The sequence below is a fragment of the Agelaius phoeniceus genome, chromosome 9 (assembly GCF_051311805.1).
Source record: "Agelaius phoeniceus isolate bAgePho1 chromosome 9, bAgePho1.hap1, whole genome shotgun sequence".
In the NCBI taxonomy this organism is placed as follows: domain Eukaryota; kingdom Metazoa; phylum Chordata; class Aves; order Passeriformes; family Icteridae; genus Agelaius; species Agelaius phoeniceus.
Window position 1 is genome coordinate 17,828,873 of NC_135273.1, and position 22,767 is coordinate 17,851,639.

At 39.8% G+C, this 22,767-nt stretch overlaps 2 protein-coding genes across 2 annotated transcripts in view; one reads left to right on the forward strand and one right to left on the reverse strand.

The window, feature by feature from the left end:
- The window catches only part of WDFY4 (WDFY family member 4), a 112,678-nt gene that overhangs the window by 31,633 nt on the left and 58,278 nt on the right, over window positions 1-22,767 (reverse strand). Inside the window, exons 40-47 of the mRNA XM_054637500.2 lie at window positions 17,071-17,148; window positions 15,920-16,123; window positions 15,003-15,054; window positions 13,977-14,143; window positions 10,484-10,632; window positions 9,225-9,345; window positions 7,626-7,711; window positions 6,213-6,275 (exon numbers count right to left, since the gene is read on the reverse strand). Coding sequence (XP_054493475.2) covers window positions 6,213-6,275; window positions 7,626-7,711; window positions 9,225-9,345; window positions 10,484-10,632; window positions 13,977-14,143; window positions 15,003-15,054; window positions 15,920-16,123; window positions 17,071-17,148 — 920 coding nt within the window. The remainder of the gene's footprint in view (window positions 1-6,212; window positions 6,276-7,625; window positions 7,712-9,224; window positions 9,346-10,483; window positions 10,633-13,976; window positions 14,144-15,002; window positions 15,055-15,919; window positions 16,124-17,070; window positions 17,149-22,767) is intronic.
- LRRC18 (leucine rich repeat containing 18) lies at window positions 2,610-3,513 on the forward strand. The gene has a single exon (XM_054637499.2). The coding sequence runs from the start codon at window positions 2,625-2,627 to the stop codon at window positions 3,453-3,455; it is 831 nt and encodes a 276-aa protein (XP_054493474.1). The 5' UTR covers window positions 2,610-2,624; the 3' UTR covers window positions 3,456-3,513.

Here is a 22,767-nt window from a genome sequence, read left to right on the forward strand (position 1 = left end):
ATCTGAGAGGTTCACAGCTGGATGTAAAAAGCTCTGGCTAAAGTAGGCTGTGGGAAGAAACTCTTTGGAGTCTGCACATTATGCAGTGCATCATACAAAGATCTGTCTTGAGAAAAATCACACTGAACTGTTTGTTTGGACTTCTAAAACTTGAAAGGTCCAGGTTCAAACTTTGTAACAGCTTGGAAAGGGTTATTGACAGAGAAATACTCAAACCCAGCAGGCTGAACTGCAGCACTCAGCCTCGTACGCCAGGCTCCCTCTAGTGCTGCCAGGCACGCACAGCGCAGAGGGACCCCGGCGCCGGGAACCAGGCACCAGAGCAGTGGCACAACAGAACGATTCCTTGCCTAGATGGTATTTTGTAAAATAGGAAAAGAAAATATTTTCGCTCAATGTTCTCCTCTTGGATTTTAAATGAAAACTAATAGAAAAAAAATTTAGGAACGGAATACAATGTTTTCTGAGATTTAAACATGTTTTAAAAAAGCATTTTAAAAGAAATTATAATTTTGAAATTAGGAAAAAAATGACATGCTTTTCTTTAAGGCCCCCATTCATTTTTTAAAAGCATACTTGTTGGAGAAGCTTCATTTATCAAAAAACACTCAACGTCTTGGTCAACTCATCCAACACAAAATTGAAACAAAGAAAAAGTCAGGCCCAAAGGCCACCTGGTTCATGTCAATTACAGGAAGCAGAAAGTCTTTCCATTCTGCCAGCACATAAGCAAGCTCCCCTATAGACCTTTTCCTGAAGCCTGGTAGTGACCCCACCTCTGTGCACCAGAAAGGACTCACCTGCTGGTATAGGTGTTCTGTATCAGCAGTAGGGCCCTGGCATTCCCCATACTGTTCAACTTTACCTTCACAGAATTGCCAACAAGAATATTGCATAGAATCCTTAAAATGAGTGAGCTGTGATTAGAAAACCCTGCCGTTTTGATCTCCAGAACTTTCTACTTACTCCTGGAGAAATTATTTACACTAACATCAACAAAGGTGAAAAGAGTACTTATTTACACTGTAGAGTACTTTGCTTTAGTTACCAGTCAACATATAGGTAGAACAGCATTGACATTGCCCTTGGTAATATGGTTCTGTAAGTACTCATGAGAGACAGAAACATGGGAGTGACACACAGAAACATTTAACTGTGAATATTTTCATATAAAATAACAAAAAACCTATTTTTGAACTTTCCCTCAGGGCAAGACTGAATCCACTGTGCTGCTTCCAGTACTTTCTGAAGCATCTGCCTCATTACAGAGCTCTTGGGAGAGTGAGTGGTAGCTGGATTAATGCTTTTGCATTATTTGGGCTATGGCATGTAATTGAAAAGAAGCTGAAATGCCTTAGTTGTAGCTTGAGCTTCCCCTTCATGTACTCACACATGATTAATGAGTAGCCAAAAAGCCTGAAGGGTTTGTAGTGCAATCTCTCTAATAGGGACATGTATTGTCGACAAATCTATATTTTGTCCTAAACAATCATTCATCAAAGCTGCAATTTGACTCTTCAAAATTAAATGCCATAGCACCCAGACCTGAGATTACTCAGCTGTAACCTGTGCTCCTCTCTAAACTCTCACTGGAAGGGACATTGTCATCCATTTCCAGGGAATCAGCCTATTTCCTTTGCCACTAGCCATAATTAGCAGCTGTATTTGATGACCTTTGATTAGAAAGAGTTCACCAGACCAGAGAGTAAGTGGACTATACTCTTACAGGCCTCATTCCAGGAAGCATGTAACACATTCTGAGCATCAGTAGGAGTCAAAAATCTGACTCCTACACCTATATGCATTTTTCTGTGGGCAGGGCACCTTGCAGTGGGAGACTCTCTACCCCACAGCATCAACAAGGTTAGAGTATCCAGAGGAGGAGACACTTAGCAAGGCCTGGTTTAACATGGCATTAAGCAGCACTGACATCAATCCCTGTTGCAGTTTACCCCGTAGGTGATGTATGAATTGCCAATCATTCTGGCAAGCCTAGGAGCCCACCATGTTCCTGAGTCCTGGTCAAAACAAAATTCTTAATAATTTCCTTTAAATTTTCAATCTTTCAATAACATCCAGAGCCCAAATCTCAAGTCCATTACACAAGAAATTTAACCAACCTGTTAGCAAATGCCAGGCCTGTAAATATGGCAAGTGTTGATTTGGCAGAATGAGACAATTTTGGATAGCTTCTTTTAATGCAGTCTCTAAGGACTGTGTTGAGACCCACAATATATTTTTCTCCAGTCCTCAATTGGCTGATGGATAATAACATATTTCATTCAGTTTCATTATATCCTAAGCTCAAACCAGTATTTAGAAATGAAAGACAGCAAATGTGTCCCACTTGTAATTTCACCCTGTAATATAACATAGATGTCACATCGCAATGAAATGATATTATAAATTATTAGAATTTCACCGACTGAAAATACTTCCAAGAAGATTTTCAGAGTTGCAGATTTTCAATTTAAAAGTTCTGACCTCAAAGAAAACCAACTTCAGAAAAGTCTAGCAGTAATGTTAAGATATAACTGTGTGATTAACAGCCATGGCTTTCAAAGGCCTTATTGGAGTTCTCACATTCTGTCCACAGGGTCTGGTGTCTGTTTGTCAGCAGAGAGATGCCCAAGGGAAAAGGAAAAGGAAAAGGTCCACAAGGGAGAAGGATCACCTTGAAAGTGGCCAAAAATTCAATGCGGGTACTTTTTAATGGAAGGCGCCGTCTTGAGTTAAGCAAAATGGGCATTGCCGTGTTCCCCAAGTGCCTTCTGGAGCTGGCTGATGTGGAGGAAATTGATTTGAGCAGAAACATGTTAAAAAAGATTCCAAACATCATTGAGAAGTTCCAGAATCTGATGTGGCTGGACCTGCATAGTAACCAGATTGATGAGCTGCCCCCAGAGATAGGCACACTTCGCAACCTTACTTACCTGAATTTATGCAACAACAAGCTGACCACAAAAGGTCTGCCCGAAGAGTTGACCCTTCTCAGGAACCTGCGTACTCTCAACCTTGGCTTAAACTGTCTTGAGAGTATTCCAACCACTCTTGGGTCCCTGAAGGAACTTATTGAGCTAGGTCTCTTTGACAACTCCTTGACCATCATCCCGAAGAGTGTGAAAAAGCTCCCCAAGATTGAAAGAATGAATGTAAAAAGAAACCCTTTACCAGAATTTGCAAAGGAAGAGGAGCCGATTGACACCATTAAACGCATAGAATCACTTTACTTAGTAGAAAAGAAAGACCTGTGCAATTCCTGCCTGCAGACCTGTCAGGGTGAGAGAGACGAGCTGCACAAGTTAGAGGACATGACACCCGGCCCCTCAGAGAAGCCAAATTTCACTTCACTCACTACACCCAATTCTACTGCAATAGATAACCAAGAAGAATGGAGAATAAAAGACGACAGTCCTTCAAATACACCAAGGCACTCTCCAGACAATGTTCCATGAAGTCCAGCCCAAGCAAATAAAAAGCTGACTTCCCTCCTCCTCTGTTTTCCTGAAGTTCTACTCTTTAAAGATCAGCTTGGTTTTAGAACACAACACAAGATATCTGTGGTTTCTAGAATGAAAACCATAACAACTAAGCCAGATGTGTATTTGGAAAAGGCTATTTACATCTGGGCCTGTCCCTACAACACGTTCTCCATGTTTGGGCTTTTTGGGGTCTTTTGTGTGTGCAGTGTCCAATGAAGGGATCTTTTAAACAATAGGTTTTTCTAGTAAATCCATTCCCACCATTAAGCCCCAAATATTATTTCTGCTCATTTTCATAGAGTGAGAAACACTTGAACTAGTCTCAGTAAATGCCATTTGGAGAAAAAGGAAAAGACCTGGGAACTTTCTGCTGCTGGTGGCTGCCACCAAGCTCTCAGAGTCTCAAACAGGCACTGTCAGTGTAGGACTGTGAGCCTGTTCCAATTCAGCAGAGGCAGCAAACACAAGTGTTTATGCTCAGGAGTAACTAAGCAGTACAAACACAACGCTTAGAGATAGACAACCAGTGATCCTGGTTGCCATCAAGAGGCCAGATTCTGCAAGTTCTTTGGGATTTTGAGTGCTATACCTAGATGTAGCAATCTCCAAGTTGTACAACACAACCAGCACGGCTGCCTATACTCATAGCATTTTGCCAGCCTCTAAGACTCTCTCCAAGGAGGATGTAGAAGGGGTGGGAAAAATATTTATCTTTTTAAGGGTCCCAGGCTTATCACTTAAGCAGTGACTAAAGTGATTAAGAGAAGAATCACTGTCTTCCATGATCCAAGAGTCAGCTTCTGCATTGACAAAGTCAAGTCTGGTAACCCCACAGCACTTTTAGCTTTCTGTTGACATGTACATATGGACATGTGCACCTGAGCACACATATTCACTTGCTGAAATCACATCTGTAGGGCAGAGAGTGCTGACATCCTGCAAACAGCAAAATACAGGGACAAGCAATGAGCAGATTATAAAAGCACTCAGGCATGACATGAGAAGGGCTGGCAGTGGCCATAAGAACCTATGGTGACAGCAAACATTTAAGTATATTTGAACGAAGAATAAAGTGCCAGGAGCACTTTATTTTTTAAAGGACTACAGTAGAGCCTGGGAACTCCTGCGTGTTTCCTATGAACTAGGTGTGAAAACTGACAAGGGATTTCCCAGGAATTCTATTACCTCAATGTCATATGATGGATCAAACTAGTAATTTCTTCTTTCCATGCTCCAACTGTGCAATTATTAGTAATGGGTCTGGGCAAAGAATTTAATCTGGCCTGCCTCCTTGTCTCAGGTATGGCAGGAAAAGCTGCAAAGATGTGGAAGTTTGCCATTGTCCCCTTAGATGGGGAAGAAGCCCCAAATGCTGCTTTTGAAATTTTCTAACTCTGAAAGAGCTCCCCAGTTCAAACAAAGGAAGAGTAAACTCATCAAGTCCTCAGTCTGTTAGTTCTAACTGGTAAAGGGAAGCACAGCTACTGAGGTAATTTTCTCTAATTTTCCACTTTAACATAACTTTTCTGGCTTCAATATTTAGGCAGGGATTAAAATAAATTTTACATTTATTTTATTTCAGTTCATGCTCTGACATGGTCCAGCCAAAGCTATGCCAAAGGCCTTTTACATTCTCAGAGCGAATAGGTTGTGCAGGGGCTTCTCTCAGCCAGTGGAAAAAAAACTAAAGGCAGAGCCTTACTGAAATTCAGGACAGATACTTTAGACCTAGGCATGCAGGCTGTCTCAAATTCTGACATCAACCATGATTCAAGTGTTTCTTCCAATAACCACCAGGCCAGTTAATGCCCAAATTTCTTGGAGCTCTAATGCATCTTCTCTCAAGACATTCACACCTCTTGAGCTCCCAGCAAGCAGGGGGAAAGGAAATCCTAGAGCCAGTTGCTGTTTACACAGAACAGATGTCATGCTCCACAGCCAGCCATCACCTCTGGCTTAGGTTAGGCTCTAGCTGGAGCTGGTTCCACATTGCACTGATATTTTTAGCTAGTCAATAAAAGTGAAAGCAGTTTCAGCACTGAAAGTGCTCACTTACAAGATAGGTAATGATCTGCAATGGGTAGACCGAAAATTAAAATGGATATAGCTGACAGGCTGCAACAACTCCAAGGCAATATGCACCTCAGGTCTCAACACAATTCCAGCCTCAGCAATCATTTCAGAGGACACCAATTAGGCACTTAGGGCTGTGCTCCCCAGATAAATTGAGAAAAGTTACTCTAACTCATGGAATGCATAAAACATTCTCTCAAGCACCTCCCACTAGGAGAAAACTTTTTTCCTGCAACAGTAAATCTGAGGGACAAGTTAGAATCTCTTCTCTGCAGCTAATACAACATGCCAAAACATCCATATGTACATCACTGTCTGCCCTGAGCATGCAATGAAGAGGTTGTTATGCCAAAGCATTATGGATTAGCTCTGTCCTCGCCTCACTATCTCTTCCCACAGTAACCATTTGTGTAGAGTTTATCAATAAAGTGATACAAAGGAGATAATAATTATTAATCATCTATGCACAGTCAGCTTTTTGACACTCATCTTCAGACTGTGATGAAGTGTGCTAGAATGCTTTTTGAAGTCCTACTAACACATCTGAATTTTTAAAAGGATAGATACAAATAGGTATGTTTCTGTATGCTTTTTAAAGGTGCCACTTATTCACATAATTGCACTTATTACAATTATCCAATGTTCCCTATGTTTTACCTTATATTTAGGGATTCTTCTGTTATCCCCTTCGACTTCAAAGCAGGTTGGAAAGAGCAAAATCTATAGGAGATATGAAAGGTCACATTATAGTTATGCAAATGGTTATTAGGACACATTACATATCTATATAACTGCTTTGTCCTCACAACTTTCTTCAGGAAGTCACAGCATTGTCCTGAGACACTAACCTAGGACAAAGCTACAAGACAACAGGCAAAAGCATACATTAATATTAAGGAGCTGCTATGGGCTGGATAAAAGCAGTTTCTTTCCCCAAGAGGACTTTGAATTTACATACACAGTTATGGATTTTTTGGTTTAAGATGCTATTAAAGTCGGAGAATAAGAACCCACTCTGATATTTATTTAGCAGAAATGGCAGAAAGAGGCACCAACCCTCATCTCAGCCATTCATAGTTACATTTGTTGTGGGTTTATGGTATCTGACAAACTATACCCTTGAAATGTACAGTTTTGATGATCTTCAACTGAGGATCAAAACCTTGCCATGAACTGCCTTTGCAAGATTCCTCCAAGAGATACTTGTCAGAACTCAAAGACAGCAAAGATGAGGGCTGGCTCTGGGGCAGATCCTGGTGATTTTAAGTAGACTCACTATTCAGCCTCTTTGGAAAGGAAGAACAAATCTGCACTGACTTTTTAATGCAATACTGCAATAGGGGTTGTTCAGAGATTTCAGGAGCAGAAGGAATTCCTGTGATTCTTTACAAATTAACAGTACCAATGCTCAGTTTGGGCTGCAGAATTTAGTACAGGAAGTGCTAGTACTGAAGTGGATTTTCCTGTGTAGAGGCCAGTGAATGCAATTCTGATCTAATGGCCAGAACTGCAGTAGACAATAACATGCAAGAAAACAAAGTGCAAAATTATCACTTCATAGTCTTACATTCAAGTTCCATTAAACAAGACAACCCAGAAGGAGAATTTTTTAAAAAAAATGCCATTGTTAAAAGTTAACTCTACAAAGATAAAGTTGGAAAGACAAAAATATGTTATTCCTAAAGAATCTAGTGATACTATGAGGGTTGGAAGAAACCTTCTTTCACCCAGTACTGTGAGCTGAGGTGGCTCCCATCTCAGTGGGAGGAAGGAAAACTGCTGCAGTCAAAATTTCCTGGGATGAAGGGACACACAACACCACTGGATGCCAGAAAAGTCCTACACATTAGATTCCTTGATAAGTCAATGGCTATATAATGCTCCAAACAGTCCACAGGTCAGCAAAAGGAAAATTTCACAGCTAAACTGTAACCCATTAAAACTCAAGGAAAAACTGGAAAACAAAGCTCCTGCAGCAACACAACCCAGACACCTGACACCAGGATAAATAAGAGCAGTATACCAAGCATCACCAGGAGCATTCCCACGTTATTGTGAGCTAGTCATTACCTTTTAAATATCTTATTTCGGTCACTGTCATGGAAGACAAGAAATCTGGAGTATCCATTTTTGAAGAATATTTCCAAGGCAATCTCCTGGAAAGGTAAATAATTTAGTGTGAAGAGCTGCAGAGCAAAGCCTAGGGCTGCAAAAGGTCCATCATAGCCTGTCCAATTCTTCAAGGCTTTAAGACCTTGACTTTTTTGACAAATGTGCAGAACTAAAGCAAAATATGTCTAAAATTCTAAATTTCTTCAACTGTAGGGATGGTCCTACAAGATGACTAGCAGTTCAAACACTTCTTTGAAGCAAAACCAAACTCCAGAATATTGGTTCCATCACGCACCTTTTCCTTTTGCTTCTGAAACATTTTTATCATGAAATCTCAGTGTGATTAATAACACAATAGTAGCATTAAGTTCCAACTAGGTGATAAAGATAACACAGAGGGGATTCTAAATAAGAGTTTCTTTTAGAAAGCAACCATACTGCTTGCTAAATTAAGACAGCTGAACAGAACTGCCAAATAGTTTCTCCTGACTAGAAGCACCAAAGGAGAAAGGGGAGTTTATGACATTTTGCACCAAAACTTTGAGGAATTGAAGATGAAAGAAAACTTCACTCCCTTTTCCCTGTCCCCAAAATGTCTCTATACTTTGTTTAGATGGGCATTTGAATATCATCCTCTTATTTACTTAGTGAGAGGTCCTTTTTCCCCCCAAGTCATTCAAGTAAAACTATAAATAACATGTAGTGTCTGGGAACTCAGACATGAGTTTCAATCCAAATGTGGCAGGTGCAATACAAACCTAGAGAAACACTCTGATGACAGGTGGCCCATATATGATTCACAAATAAAATATAAAGCAGAAAGGTAATATGAGAGCAGCTATGACAATAAACAGCTTGCAGCATTTGCTCTGGAGCTCAGCTTTCCAAACCAGGTCTGCTCAAGTGTTGCCATTAGAGAATTGGGCCAGTGCTTTGCTCTGGGCTGGACTACGTGCATGGACAAGAGGAGACCAGCTGAGGCACAGTCACTGCCTCAACAGCAGATCTACCTGTCCTGCAGGGAAAGCACAAGGAATCAGCTTTCCTGTTTTCCCACAATGTTTTTGGCATAGAGTCCCAGCACAAGTCTGATACAGATACCTGAGTTTTCAGTTCATTAACTGAACAAAACAACCCTGGAACAACAAAAAGACCATGGAACAACAATAAAAAACCCTAAACTACAAAACCCCTCTAACCAACAAGCTCAGCCTTTGCCCCAGTCCCATTCAAAGACTGTTTCTACTCATCTCCACTTTTCACTTTGAGTCACACCAAAAATTTCTATTTTGTACGGTTAAAAAAACCATGCAACACTGACAGTCCAACAATTAATAAGCCAGCCACTCCAGTCAGGGTGTTCAAACACTGTGGTGTGTATAGAAAGGAGTTTGTATTAGCAAAGGCTAATAGAGCAATGATGGGACCAAAAGCATTTCGATACTCAAGCGAAGACATATCAGCAGTCTTAGTGGAAACTGAGCAAGTGGTTTTCAGCCACATGTCATTACTGCTCTTGCAGCTTTCCCTCAAATGGCTGAGCACGTTAATTCCTACCTGCAGGAGAAAGCGCATCAGATGAATCTCTTTGATATCCTGATAGGAATAACGGGAACACGTCTGGTCTCCCACAGGATGGTCTTTATGACATAAGTTGAAAATAAATGGATCACTGATTCTGGAGGAGAAAAATAAATTTAAAAAAAAATTTGAAACAAAAAGAAACCTGGAGAGCCCTCTTGAATATTTAAGTCCTCCCCTGAAGAAAAATAACAATACCAAGAGATATCAAGATCAACTGGGACATACATAAACAAAAACAAAGCTAAATAAATAAAGCTCAACACTAAAGGCAGATTTACTATTAGTTACCCAAATAAAGAGCCTGTGGAGGCTAAGGGTAAGTTTGAAGTTATTTTAGTATATGCAAGTAGGCAGACAGCAATGTTTTGCACACATTGGGGTCTGGGAATCAAGGGAATCAAGGGAATCAACTTGTTGGGAGAACCTGAAAGCCCAAGTCAAGGGCAAGCATCATATGGACACACAGCTATTGTAAACAGCAAATACTTGGAATTAATAATTAAGCAAATAATTAATTATTATTTTAGTAGTGTATATATATTAGAATTGCAATCAACAGCCTAGCCCATAGAAAATCCCTTAGAAAAACAACCTAAGCTTTTATCAGATCCAGTCTAATCAATCCTTGAGTCACCTGATCAGATTGACTGATATTAGACTTTGTAAGATTTGGATGCAGAGCAGACAGGGAGTAAAAATGCTGAGCTACTCACTGTCCCACTGGGCTTTGCACATGAGCACACAGCATGCACAAAGAGCTTGGTCTAACAGACTCATTTGCAATATTGATCACTCTCAATAAATCATGAGTCAAGAGATGATAGCAGTGTGCCAAATATTAATTACGATTCTGTCTTGGAGAAACAAACAAAAAACTTATGAGACAATGAAGCTAAAGGTTCCTGACCTAACTGTTCCATATGAATAAAAGGTGTGAGTTATTCAGAAAGAAATTTTAACATTATAACATAACTGAAAACCAGCAATGTAGGTGTGAGACTGTCCAACACCTGTTGAAGATGAGTGTTCTCATGGCACCTCCAAAGCCTGTGAACAAGCACCTATGTTAGTTATGTTAAACAGTTTTTGTAACAGATGGGAAGGATGGAAAACTTCTTGCTGTGCTATTATTCTGCTTGAAATTCCCAAAATATGTGCAAATTCAAGGTATCCGTGTGCCAGTACTGAAGTTGACCAAGCAGATCTCTGGAAGGAAGGAAAGAATGACTCACCTGGACAAGCAGTGACGAGTACAATAGACTTCCTCCTGAAGGGATAACACAAAGCACTCACAGATGTAAAAGTACTCTTGGCCAAAGAGCAGCACCCCTTCCAGTGCTGTATGACCCTGCACAACTGCCACAGAGCACTTGAACGTCACCTAGAATGGAGACAAGCATAATAAGGCCAGGAGCTGGTAACACAGGAGGCAGCAGGGAGCCAGAGCCAGTGATGCAGAAGAACAAGTTTGTACCAAAGAAACTGCCATATTGATTCTTGGGTTCACAGTGACCAAGTCACAAAATCACTGCATGACTGACAGAAGTCCAATCAGAATATAGGAATCTATCAACCTAATTGTCTTAAGGATTTAGATAAACATTCTAGAATATTTTTATTTCCCTTGATATACTAGGACTCAATTTCTTGTTTTTACTCTCAAGTAAACTAATTTGGCCCTTACAATAGGGGAACTTCTAAAACACAATTTAAAAACATGGGGAATTTTTCAACTAAGTGTTTTGTTTATTATATATACCAGTTGATAGAAAGTGTTCTTAGGAATTGGCCAGTTTTGATAAAGAAAATAAAGCCTTTTTTTCTGGAACATTTTTTATAGCTGAGAGATGGTGCAGAGAGTAAACAAACTTCACTCTTTGCTTTTGATCCTAAACTCACTATTTCTGGAGTCAAATCTACAACCTTCCTTGCTGTCCCAAACTACATGTGGTCTAAGGTCAGCTGAAGCAGACCCACATTGCTTCACAAGCTTTTAGTCTTTGATGTTAGGATAACACAAATATTAAATTCATAAGTAAATTAAATGAAATCTTGTTTCCACACTTAAATACTTTACTGAAAAGCCATTATTTTACCAACAAATGGGGTGCTTCATTTTGAAATCACTTAGTGGGCACAGGAGGTTGTTTCCCTCATTCTGGGTTTAAGGGGAAAAAAACCAGCCCTGGGAGATTTCTGTGGGTAATTTTTCATGAAAATCTCTTCAATCTCTCTCCCTTCTAAACGATTTCTAAGAGGAAGGTAGCATTTTTCCATCACCTCTCCCACAGGAATGCTGTCTCTGCAGGGATGTGCCAACCACAGAACTCTGGACTGGAGCGCCTGCCATTACGTGGTTAGAGACATGTATGCTTGCACTGAGAATACTGGGGAATTCTGCTCACATTAGCAAACCACATGGCTTCCTGAAGTAATTAAATAGGAAAAAGATTGCTTCTTCCCAAAAGGAAGGTAACTGAATATTGAAACAACAGGCAGTTGCATAAAGCAGCTCTCCACAGACACAAAGTTAAAATCCAGACTTGTAAGAAATCCACCTCACCAAACCCAGAGATCATGCGTGTGGGTATAGGAGGCACGTGGATCATGAAGGAGGTCTATGATCATTAACATGGTCTGGCACAAAAAGCCACTCTGCTCTTCTGCCTAAGGCAGAACCAGGGCACTTCAGTAGGCCTGGTTGAGGGGGAAGAGCACTTAATATCTCTTTAACAAACCTTAAACTCTAAGCCCTGTACTATCCAACCAGAAAACAGTCAACAGTAACAATCCCTTTCTTCAATTGTATATTATTTCTTCAAACTTATATTATTAATTAAACCTGCATTATTTGAAATAGAAAGCCCTTGAGCTGAGTGAATTTTTTTTCATTTGGGGAATGGGACTTATATTATTGCTGATGAATAACAAAGATCTGACTGAGTTGTACTGCAGAATCTCCACCAGGACAGTGCTGTACCTGCAAGTCTTGTAACTTCAGTCTTGCATTGAAACCCCAAGCAGCTTGGCATTATCATAAATTAAACAAAAACTTTCATTTTCTGTCAAAACAGATCAAAACCCAGTTCACAAGCTACTAGAATCATTAATCAATGAAGCAATCATGACATAAAATAATTGAATAATTACCTTTCAAGGTATTGCCCAAAGCCCTGCATCTCTTGATTGCTCTGTTCATTCAGATGTACAAGGGAACACATTCACTCAAACACACTGACACACACACACACACACACACACACTCAATGACTTTTCTGAGCAGTGCAGGAAATAAAATGGCTCCAGTTGCCTGCTGAAAGTGCAAACAGCTCAGAAGGCAGCCACTGACAAGGCAGGACCTCCGTGCACTAAGTGAGCGCAGGACAGCTAATGTCACCCCCCGCTGCTTTTGTTAATACTTGTGTCAGCTCAGCGAGGCAGTGGCTGCTGCTGGAAAAAAACATGCCTGGCATTTCTGATGACTTCCTGCAGAGTTACATGGAGAAGAGACAGACAGCCTGAAGGCTCAAAATGAGATCAGTGCATGGAAATCAGGCCTCACATTTTCATGCCTGTCTCCTTCTGCTGGGGAGAGGTATGGGGAGGAAGGGGCAAAAGGAGGAGGGGCAGAGAAATGAATTCTGTTACAGAAACAGACTGCATCAGGAACTCTGAGAAAGTCATATTAGAGAGCATAAGAGTGACCCCTTAGCCAGTGGCAAAGCATCAAGAAAATCTGGGGATGGTATTGAGCTACTTTAATAAAATAGCTATTTCTATATCTGTGTACAACTGTCACAGCACTGTGAGGTCTGAGTTTACATACTACAAGTATTTGGCTTCCACTATGGGATGCTAACTCCTGGGCCACTGAGGGAATGATGCCAATGAAAAAAACAGGTACACTGCAAAAAGATCAGGGAATGAGGCCAGGTTGTCAATTTCATTGATGTTGCCTCAATTAAATTGACAACATCAAAGGTGCCATCTTCCTAAGAGTCACCCTTATTTACTCCACAACTCATTTCCTCTCCCAGTGTTCCTGAACATTAAGCCTCTTCCTTCTATTGGGAAGAAACCTTGGTGAAGAGCATCCAGTCCAGTACAAGAGCAAAGAAGGAACAGAAATGTTTTGAATAGATAACACATGATAGAAGCATCAAAGAGGAAGCATGGAAAGTTTATATGGCCTTAGAGGGAAGAATCTGTCCAGTACTCATGGGGAGACAGAAAGAAAGACATGTAAAAGGAGGAAGGAAACATTTTCTGGTATTCTTCAGGAAGACATGTAAACACCACTGAACTAGCAACCTATACAAAACTGGCCTACTCTTCCAGAGGTTATAAATAAATTTGATGTAGGCACTGCTCTGAGCATGAGTAAAGGTTGTAGAGCAGCACAGGAATTCTCAGTGTCTCATGTCTTCCATGTCTTAGGTAAATGCAGACAGTCTCTCATAAGAGAATATCTTGCTTGCTATGCCCTAATTTTTTTCTCTTATTTCAAGGAATTAATGTTAATTGCTCTTCAAGAAAAGTCTATACAGGAGTTCATCCACAGTCTGGAAAATTGTATTTGCTGTAAGGAAAGAGAGAGTAATGATGTCTACTGTAGCCTGAATCCACCTGAACCCTGAACTGAAAGGAACAGATAGGCCTCCATATGCAATTCACCCTCTAAAATGCCATGTCCCCAGAGAAAATTCTCTAGTTCATCTTTCCTACCTTTTCATTCTCTGCAAACTCCTGCAATATAATTTGTCTCTCCACGCACAGTTCCAAGAAGTCTTCTGAATGGAAACTTTCATGTAGAGCTGGGAAGAATGTTAGCTGGTTACAATCCAATTCCTTCTGATCCATCTCCCTCTCTGCTCCATTTAACATCAGCTCCCCTATATGAGTATAAAAGAGATTGTGGTTTTAGTGGCAGCTGGATGACACCAAAAGCATTTGCAATTTAGTCTTTCACACAATCTATTCTAACTTGGGAAATAGCATTATTTATCTCCAAAAAACAGGCAAGAGAATTAAAATCTGTGACTGCTGAAGAAGGATGCTTATTTCAGGGAACCAAAGACAGATACATGCAATCAGTCATAATTCAAACAAAATCCCCACATTCACAGAAGATTAGGAAATTAGGAAAAATTTTAAATAGTGGTCTTTTAGGGACATGGACTGAGCAGGATCTTAAGAAAACCCAAAGAGAGACAACCCACTTATATCTTGCCCAAGCTATGCCCCAGGTTTTGCAAGCTCATGCAATGCATGCAGATAGAAAAGGCTCCATCAGCCTTCTTATTAAGGCTTCATGCAGAAACTACATAGTGCTTGCATCTTGTTTGGAGTCTAAAACAATGAGCTCCTCTCATTTATTTGATAGGCCCTATCACAGTAAAAAGTATACAATACTGCATATTTCCAGCAGCACTTTTTCCTAGTTTTAGCAATTAGGAGGTTTCCAGGTCCCCAAAAGTGCCCAAAGCTTACACTTCAGAATTGGTTTTTTGCTTTAGACCTTTCAGGTAGCAACAAGAGAGCAAAAAATTGTGAAGATAGCTGATGTATCACCTATGAAATTTGCATCAGTTTTGTCACAGATGTTACAGTGACATTTTCGCTCAGAGCACCAACAATAAGGGTTTTTTTTCTGGATTAAATTGTGACCTAGAAATTCATACCCTAATTCCAATTATCTTTGACTATTTATGTCTACTGTCTTGATGATGCAATGTAGCCCTAAAAGGTTACCTGGATTCACTTCAGTAGGGGAAGTTGTTTCCTTTCTGCTTCCTAGGACAACCTGTAAAGAGACTAGGTGTGACTAGAGTGGAACATGCAGATAGGTAAACATAACTCAGAACCTTGTTAGCAGAGAAAAACACAGATTTAGAACTATGTTGCAAATAAATGCCTTGGAAATTCAAATAAACTCATTGGAAAGGAACAATTAACCATCACTGGAAAGGAAACAAATGTGGACAATTTAGGAAAAGAACTATTATCTTTCTAAAGATGATCATACATGAGGCCAGTTATAGGATAAAAATCATACTACTCAGTATACAGAAAACTGCCAGAATCCAAGCAGCACAAAAAATGTCTTAGGTATGGGAACCTTATATTAAGGTGCTTCAGCCTTTTATTGATTGGGTTTGGCATATTGACATTAAAGAAACAGACAGTAGTAAATACCCCACATTCACAGTTCAGTCTTAGCTTAAACCACCCTTATTCCCCCTTTTGGCCATTCACCACTTTTAGCAGCACTAGTAACAGGACAGTGCAGGCTGCTAAGTGGACTCTGCTGCGTACATTGTGAAGCACTATATTGTTGAGATATTACTAGCAGAAAAGTATGGACAGCTTATACTGTCACCTGTCTGAGGAGATTTTATACAAGAAAAGACAAAAAAAATCATTCTGCTGCTGTTAAATACATTGCAGCCTTTCTTAACCTCAAAACCAGATCCCTTCAGTGGGTTCTCTAAACATGGAGCAGCATATTCAGGAGATAGGTGATGAGAATCAGAGGAAAGAGATGCATATATTTGTCAAAGGTTGGACTCTGCTGTTGAAGGTCTTTTCCAACCTTAATGTTTCTCTAATTCTATAAAGTCACCAGCAACTGTTACAGACACTGTGCACCTCCTGCAAAAGCTTTCTACCTCACTCTTCCTTTGCATCGCTGGCACTTGGGTGTTCACGTGCTGAATCCTCCTCCTCATTCGCGAGGGCCCCTCGTAACAATCAAGGATCCATCGTGGCTCTAATGAGGGTGAAGCATCTCTCCACGGGCCCCCTGTGTACAAAAGTTGTTCCTCGAGTATCATCCACTCCTTGGCTGCTTTGCTGTAAGCACACTGCTGCATCTGTGGGGCAGAAACACTTGGTGGTGGTGGCTTTTGGACACTTCCCTCCTCTCAGCCACCAGTGGCACCGTCCCAGTGATTCAGAGGGATCTACCCAACCCACCAGATGGGACCTCTGCAGAGGGAGTGCTGCAGGCCTCACAAACACAAACACAACTGACCACTGGAAGTGTGCTGCAGGAGGTGTTACTAGTGATAAAATAGCGATAGTCTGACTAGACAATACAGTGACAAATAAAAGCATGTCACACACTTGAAAATGGCTGCTTTCATAAAATTTCCAACTGAAAAACAGCAAGCCAGGAGAACTACATCACAGAGGTTTTTATTCACTCCATTTTTTTTCCTGGCAAACATGAATGACAAACAGCAACAACAGGGTTCACTGAAAACTGTCTGAATGATTCAGTTGTAAGTGCACTATGCTCCCCCTGAGCAAGGCATAAATTTAATTCTTTCTACTTTGGTGTTGTGTGCAAGCAGTTAGGGAGCACTAACATAGCAATTAAAAGGAGAGAAGAGGTGAAAATTCAAAAAGGCAAAAAGTTTGTTGGTCCCTGATGGCCAAACCTGAAAAAGAAACATACCTGTGGTGTTTTAAAGTCTATGAGCTTGAGATATATTTAAAAAGTTTTACTGGCTACTAAAGTAAAAAAAAAAAAGAAAGGTCAAAGTTCTCACTTTCATTTCTGCCATTGGAAGAGTTGAATAATTCATTTAAACAAAGGGGGAAAAAAAGGTCCTGAAAATAAAGTGGGGAGTCTGCCTGCTGGGTGATGCTGTATTACACTTGTGCAATAATGTCAGAAAAGGAGTGTGGACTCATCAACTCTCAGCAATTCTTTAGGCACAATATTCCTCTCACTTCTAAAATGCTGTTTCTCAGGGCAGTCCAAGAGTGACCTTTCAGCAAGAGAAAGCTGTTGCCCAGTATTGCTGTCCTTTACCTGTACATGGTCCTTGTACAGAGAAGCATAGAGCTCCTGCCCAACTCTTCGGTACCGCTCCATACATGACACAAATCCCTAGAAGAAACATCAGAACGCATTATGCCAAGGTGCTGCAGGTGTAAATCCTGTCAGGGGCAGAAGCAGGCATTAGTTGCTCTGTCTTTTACTAGAACAATTAAGGAATATGGCCTGTGACTGCAAGTTGATTGCTCTGCAGGCAGAGTAGAGATGAGTCAACCACCTGAGAGCAAGTTGCACACTTACACCAGGAATATAAACATAGACATCATCTGAACAAGGGTCATTAGTGGAACTACTCAGAACTTTCTCAGAAGGAGAAAGAAAACACCAAATACAATGTAAGGTTCCTCTTTTTGCAGCTGAATTAGTACTGTAAATAGCATAAATTATAATCTTCTATTAGAGACTCCAACTGAGGTAAGGATCTATAGTGAGATTGTAGGAGAGGTGAGTGCACCCAGTGCCATATGAAGGCTGTCACATCCAGCTGAACTTCCCTGACAAATGTGAGATTGCTGTGAGTCACAGCATGAGGCTAAACTTGCTGTAAAGTCCCAGTCTTGTACTACCTGAAGCCATGGGTCAGGCAGGTAACTTTTAAATGCAGGGACTCTGTGCCATGCTGGCAGTGGTCCCTCACAGCAAACTTCTGTCTGCTGCTTGCACTGGGCTCTAATTAAGTTAACATACAGGGTCTGGGTGCTGTGCTGATTACTGCTGGCTGCCAGCCAGGTCTGTAACCCTGCTGTGAAGTCACATTTATTGGTGTTTCCCTGCAGGAAGCTCCTGTTTTACACTGATGAAAGTCATTTTATTTTTGTTTGTTTAAAGCATCATTGAACCTGTAATCACAGTTGTGGCCTCACAAAATTATTCCATAATTCATATAAAACTCCCATAAAGGCTGACCTAGAAAGCAACAGCATTTCTGTGCTCTTAAACCAGTCCTGGTATAGGAGAAGAGCTGAGATCCTGGCTCTGTCTGGGTGGACTTGGGGCAAAACCATTCAGAGTAGAAAAATCAGTTCCTGCACTTTAGATATTCAGAGGCTGTTCAAGCCAAGTCAGTGGCAGCTATTTCAAAGTTGCTCATAGTCTGTATTTCACTCATGCTCATCAGTGAGACCCCTAAGGTTGATGTCCACATGGCAGATTCTCACTGACCCAGCTCCTAGACCTTGAAACATATGAAGGGTCCTAAGAAGGAAAACTTCTGCTACCCACATCTGGTCAACTGAAGACTAAACCACTTTGGCTTCCAGATGAGCTTTAGCTAGCCAGCTTCAACCAGATGAACATGTCCCTGTTGATCTCATAGGAAAACCATCTGGTTTTAAAGTGAAATGAACAGTTAAAAAAACTGGAGATGACTGTGATTGAAGAAAAAAGTCAGATAAGCCAGACCAACACACAAAAAACAAAACCTGAAAGAGATAACCAAAAAACATGGAGAATATAGACCAGACTATTATTTACTAAGTGTTCAGTCAAAACATTTGTACTATAATGCCTAACAAATAACTAATGCAAACAAGATTCCAACAAATAAACAGATTCCTACAATTAAAAATTGTAGGTGCTTATCTTTTAAAAGAGCAACTCTTTATGGAGTAGATTAAATACAGCAGTGCCACAGTAAAATCTATCTTAAATAAGAACATGCCAGCTTTGATAATTGCTAATGTAGTGTAATATAAGGTTTGAGTTTTATATGCAGAAAAGCGGGTGTAAAGGTAAGAACTGTAATGCACATTTTTGGGAAGGGCATACTAAAGGGCCTTATTTATCCATCCTTTCCTAAAAATCTAGGAAACCATAGTAAGAAATAGTAGGAAACCATGCTTCAAGTGTTTTTAATATAGATTTCTCTACTTTGCAGCCTTAGGCAATCACATTGTGAGTAGAATGAGATCATTTTGCTGCCACATATTCCCCAGTCAATATTTAGAACTTGAAAAGGAGATAGAATTTACAAGTTATTTTCCTATTAAAAAACCAAAACAAATCACAGACTCAAAAACTCTTTCTTGTCTTGCTGCATGGAGTCCTCAAATAGGAGAGAAAATGATTAGCACTGAGGAAATGAAAGGTATGAATTTTCTATAATTTCTTTCAAGTAAAGCAATTGAGACACTGTTTGTAATGAGAAACAGTCGAAAAGAAAAAGAGATTGAGGTGTGACTTATAAGTTAACAAAACTCTACTGAGCTTTGGAATGCCTTATGCCTTTTTTTTTTTAAATACATATAGATCACTTAACACTCCTGCACCTCAAATATTCAGGCATGCTATAATATACTTGAATTTCATGATACAGACAGCACACATACCACAGTTCTTTCCTCGAGAAACGTTATGTCACTGGGGCTCTGCACTTGGAGGCTTTCTAAGTGTTGCATTACAGAATACACATGCACACAAAAGTATGTGCCAAAACTCTTAATAAATGAAACTAAACATCAAGACAAACTAATATTGGACTTGTAAGAGACACAAGGAAAGCCCAAATGCTCAAATCTCTTGCTGTGCCAAGTGAATTATCCTGTGGATGATGGTGACAATATCCACATAGTTGTTTTGAAGCATGTCTTTTAAGTCATCTGTTGGTAAGGGCTGAAAGTAGTGATTGCTCTTCTGAGCAAAATATTGTGTGTATATAAACATACATAGTAGGAGCATTAATGTAGCACCACAGCTATAACCCTTGTGCAGTACTTTTGACCAGTACCTCTTAGAGATATTTATGAGAGATGGCAAAGTCTTTAGTTTACAGATGGGGAAGAAAAGAAGTGAGTTTCTTGAACATCACAGAATCATAGAATGGTTTGGGTTGGACAGGACCTTAAAGATCACCCAGTTCCAACCCCTCTGCCATGGGCATTTCATTTCAGAAGAAGAAAAATTGTTCCATTACTCCCCAGGTAACAATCATCAGGCTAAGGCAGATGATGTTTTCCTTAGCAGACTAAAGAGCAGTTTATCCTAGTCCTTCACATACACTCTCCACACTGAGGGTTGTTTGCAGGCTCTTTTGAATCACAAAATTGTTATTGCTGTGCGGATTTTATTGTTGGTTTGCCAAAATTCATTTAGCTTTTCAACAGCCTGAGTTCCAGCAGTGAAGTGTTGCATGGAGGCTTCGTGCCTCAGCCCTCTAGGAGGCTAATGCAATGTGCCAACTGCTCCTAAGGATCATGGATGGATTCCTGGCATTGCCAGTTGGTTGGGGAATAGCAGACCTAATGAGAAAATCCTCCATATTTCAGTGCATCATAAATGTATCCACACACAGGGGGGGTTTCAAAGGGTAAACCTAAAGTGTGGTGTGTACATGTGATGAGACTTCCACCCTGTATTTATCAGCTAAGGACAGGCAGTACAGAAGCCAGTCTACTTCTATAGCAACCATAAGTCTGCATGTGTGTGTGCATACACACAGCCCTTCAACAGATGACATTCCTGAACAGATTATTTCCTGGGAGAACAGATAACTTGCCTCCTAATAGCAAAAATGCACAAGGCATGTTTGTTCCTTAATCCTGTCTCTGAGAATGGCATCTGTGACTTTGGGAGAGTTCATTCAACCTCTTGAGGACTCAGTTTCCATCCTGCTACAGCAGGAGCATTAGGTTTTACCTTGGAAGTGGAAAGGTGAAGGTCAGACTTTGGCATTATGGGGAATAGCAGAGGAGTCTATTGCCTTCACTTGTTCTTACTCACTGTTTTCCTATTTCTATTTAGAATGTGGAAGTCCTACAGGTGTATGTAACTTAGGGCTTTATTACACACTATTATCTAAATGCATTTGTCCAACAGCCTCCTGTGCTGGCATTTTCTGATTACATTTGAATCATGGCTTTTATTTAGGGAAATTTGCCCTTCTAGTCCTTTAGCTGTTGAAAAAAAATCTGTAAACATCAGTCTATTTTTAGGGGTCAGAGTACAGAAAAACAAAACATCTGTCTCCTGACCCATAAAAATAACAGTTTTCCTAAAATGACTTCAATTAAAAGGTGAAAAGTCTACTTCTGGGGTTTTTAAGTGGATGTAGTTCAAGCTGCTCTGCAGCAGAAAGTATAAATAGAACACAGATAGACACAAGCGCACTTGAAATTGGCTAGCAAAGATGAGAGCAACAAGAAATGAATGGTCACAAACTTCAGCAGAGTTAACAGCCCTGACCTAGAAGAAACATTTAAGCCAGTCTTGCAGAGATTTCTAAGACCTCCCTTGATTTTCTGTTCTTTATTTTTAATTTAAATTGACACTTCAGTCTTTTGAATTCAAACCATTTCTTTCTGATAGGATTATAAATAAAATCTTGAATCAAAAAAGCAGAAGAAAGCAGACATATTTGAACCAAGAAATATGAAAAATTATTTGTTTGTGTATTCAGCAAAGAAAAGAATAATCTGTTTCAGTGTCTAACACATGTTTCTAGGGTTTTCTGCAACCAAATAAAACTCCTCTTTCATCCACATGAACACATTCAACTCATTTGGCATCAGCTCTGTTAAGTGAAAGGAAAACTCTGCAACCAGTAGCTCTTGAAAGGTGAGACTTTAGTGCCAATAGCTTTAAACATTGAATTCCACTTGCTGAAATCCAATATCCAGACTTAAGCCTGACCAGACACAATCTCTAACTTGAAAAGCAAACAGATATTTTTAAACAATATGCAGGAGAAATAACAGGCAACATTTTCATACAATGTGTAATTCAATGAAGGGACTTCACTCCCACAGAAGACCACTGAGTTTAAAAACACAGTAAAACTTCCCATGAAGAGCTACCCACAAAATATTTGTAAGCAATATCTCTTGTGTTTCAGGTTTTAAGATGAAACTGATATCAATCAAGAAACAAACAATTCTGCTAGGACAGGTTTCCTACTGAGCACTGGGCTATCACACACAATCTCCTGTAGCAGCCTCTGATGAATTTTTAGGGGACAGACAGAGGGCCCTGTGAATCTTAGTCAGCCTGAAGACTTGTATTCATCATAAAACACTTATATTCCAATTCTCAGCTAAACTCTTGCCTTCAATGAATGGAGAAACGATCCCCACATGTTTCAGAAAGTTCAGTGATTTGTATCATATAATATGAAATAGGTCTATATTTTATGTTTTCATGCAATTCTTATCTAACATTGACCTGTTGAATGATTTCTTTATGATCTTGTGAACAATCTGAAAATGATAAATGAGCAGTGTGTCAGATAGGCGTGTAGGAGGACATGAAAATTTCTATGTTCAAAGTTAAAGAAACTTTTTTCAGCTTGCTACAGCATGCTGTAATTTAGCTTTGAGCCAGTTATTAAACAAGACAATAATATTATAATGGAAATTGTTTAATATACATCATTAATAGTAAAGTGCCTGCTTTCATTGAAGTAAAAAAAATGCGTGCTATGAGCAGTTTTGAAATGAATATTTGATTCCAAAGTTCCCTTGTGCATTTAATGACATGCTAATTTACATTTTAATTACTTCCTAAGAAATCAAAGCATTTGTTGACAGAAGAACATAATGTCAACTTCACGGTGCACTGTTGGTGGATAGTTAATGAACTTAATTAGATAATTAGTGATGTTAATTATCCTTCTATTATGAAGATAAACATGTTACACAAATGATGCTCTTTTCAAAGAAATATCATTAAATGTTTGCT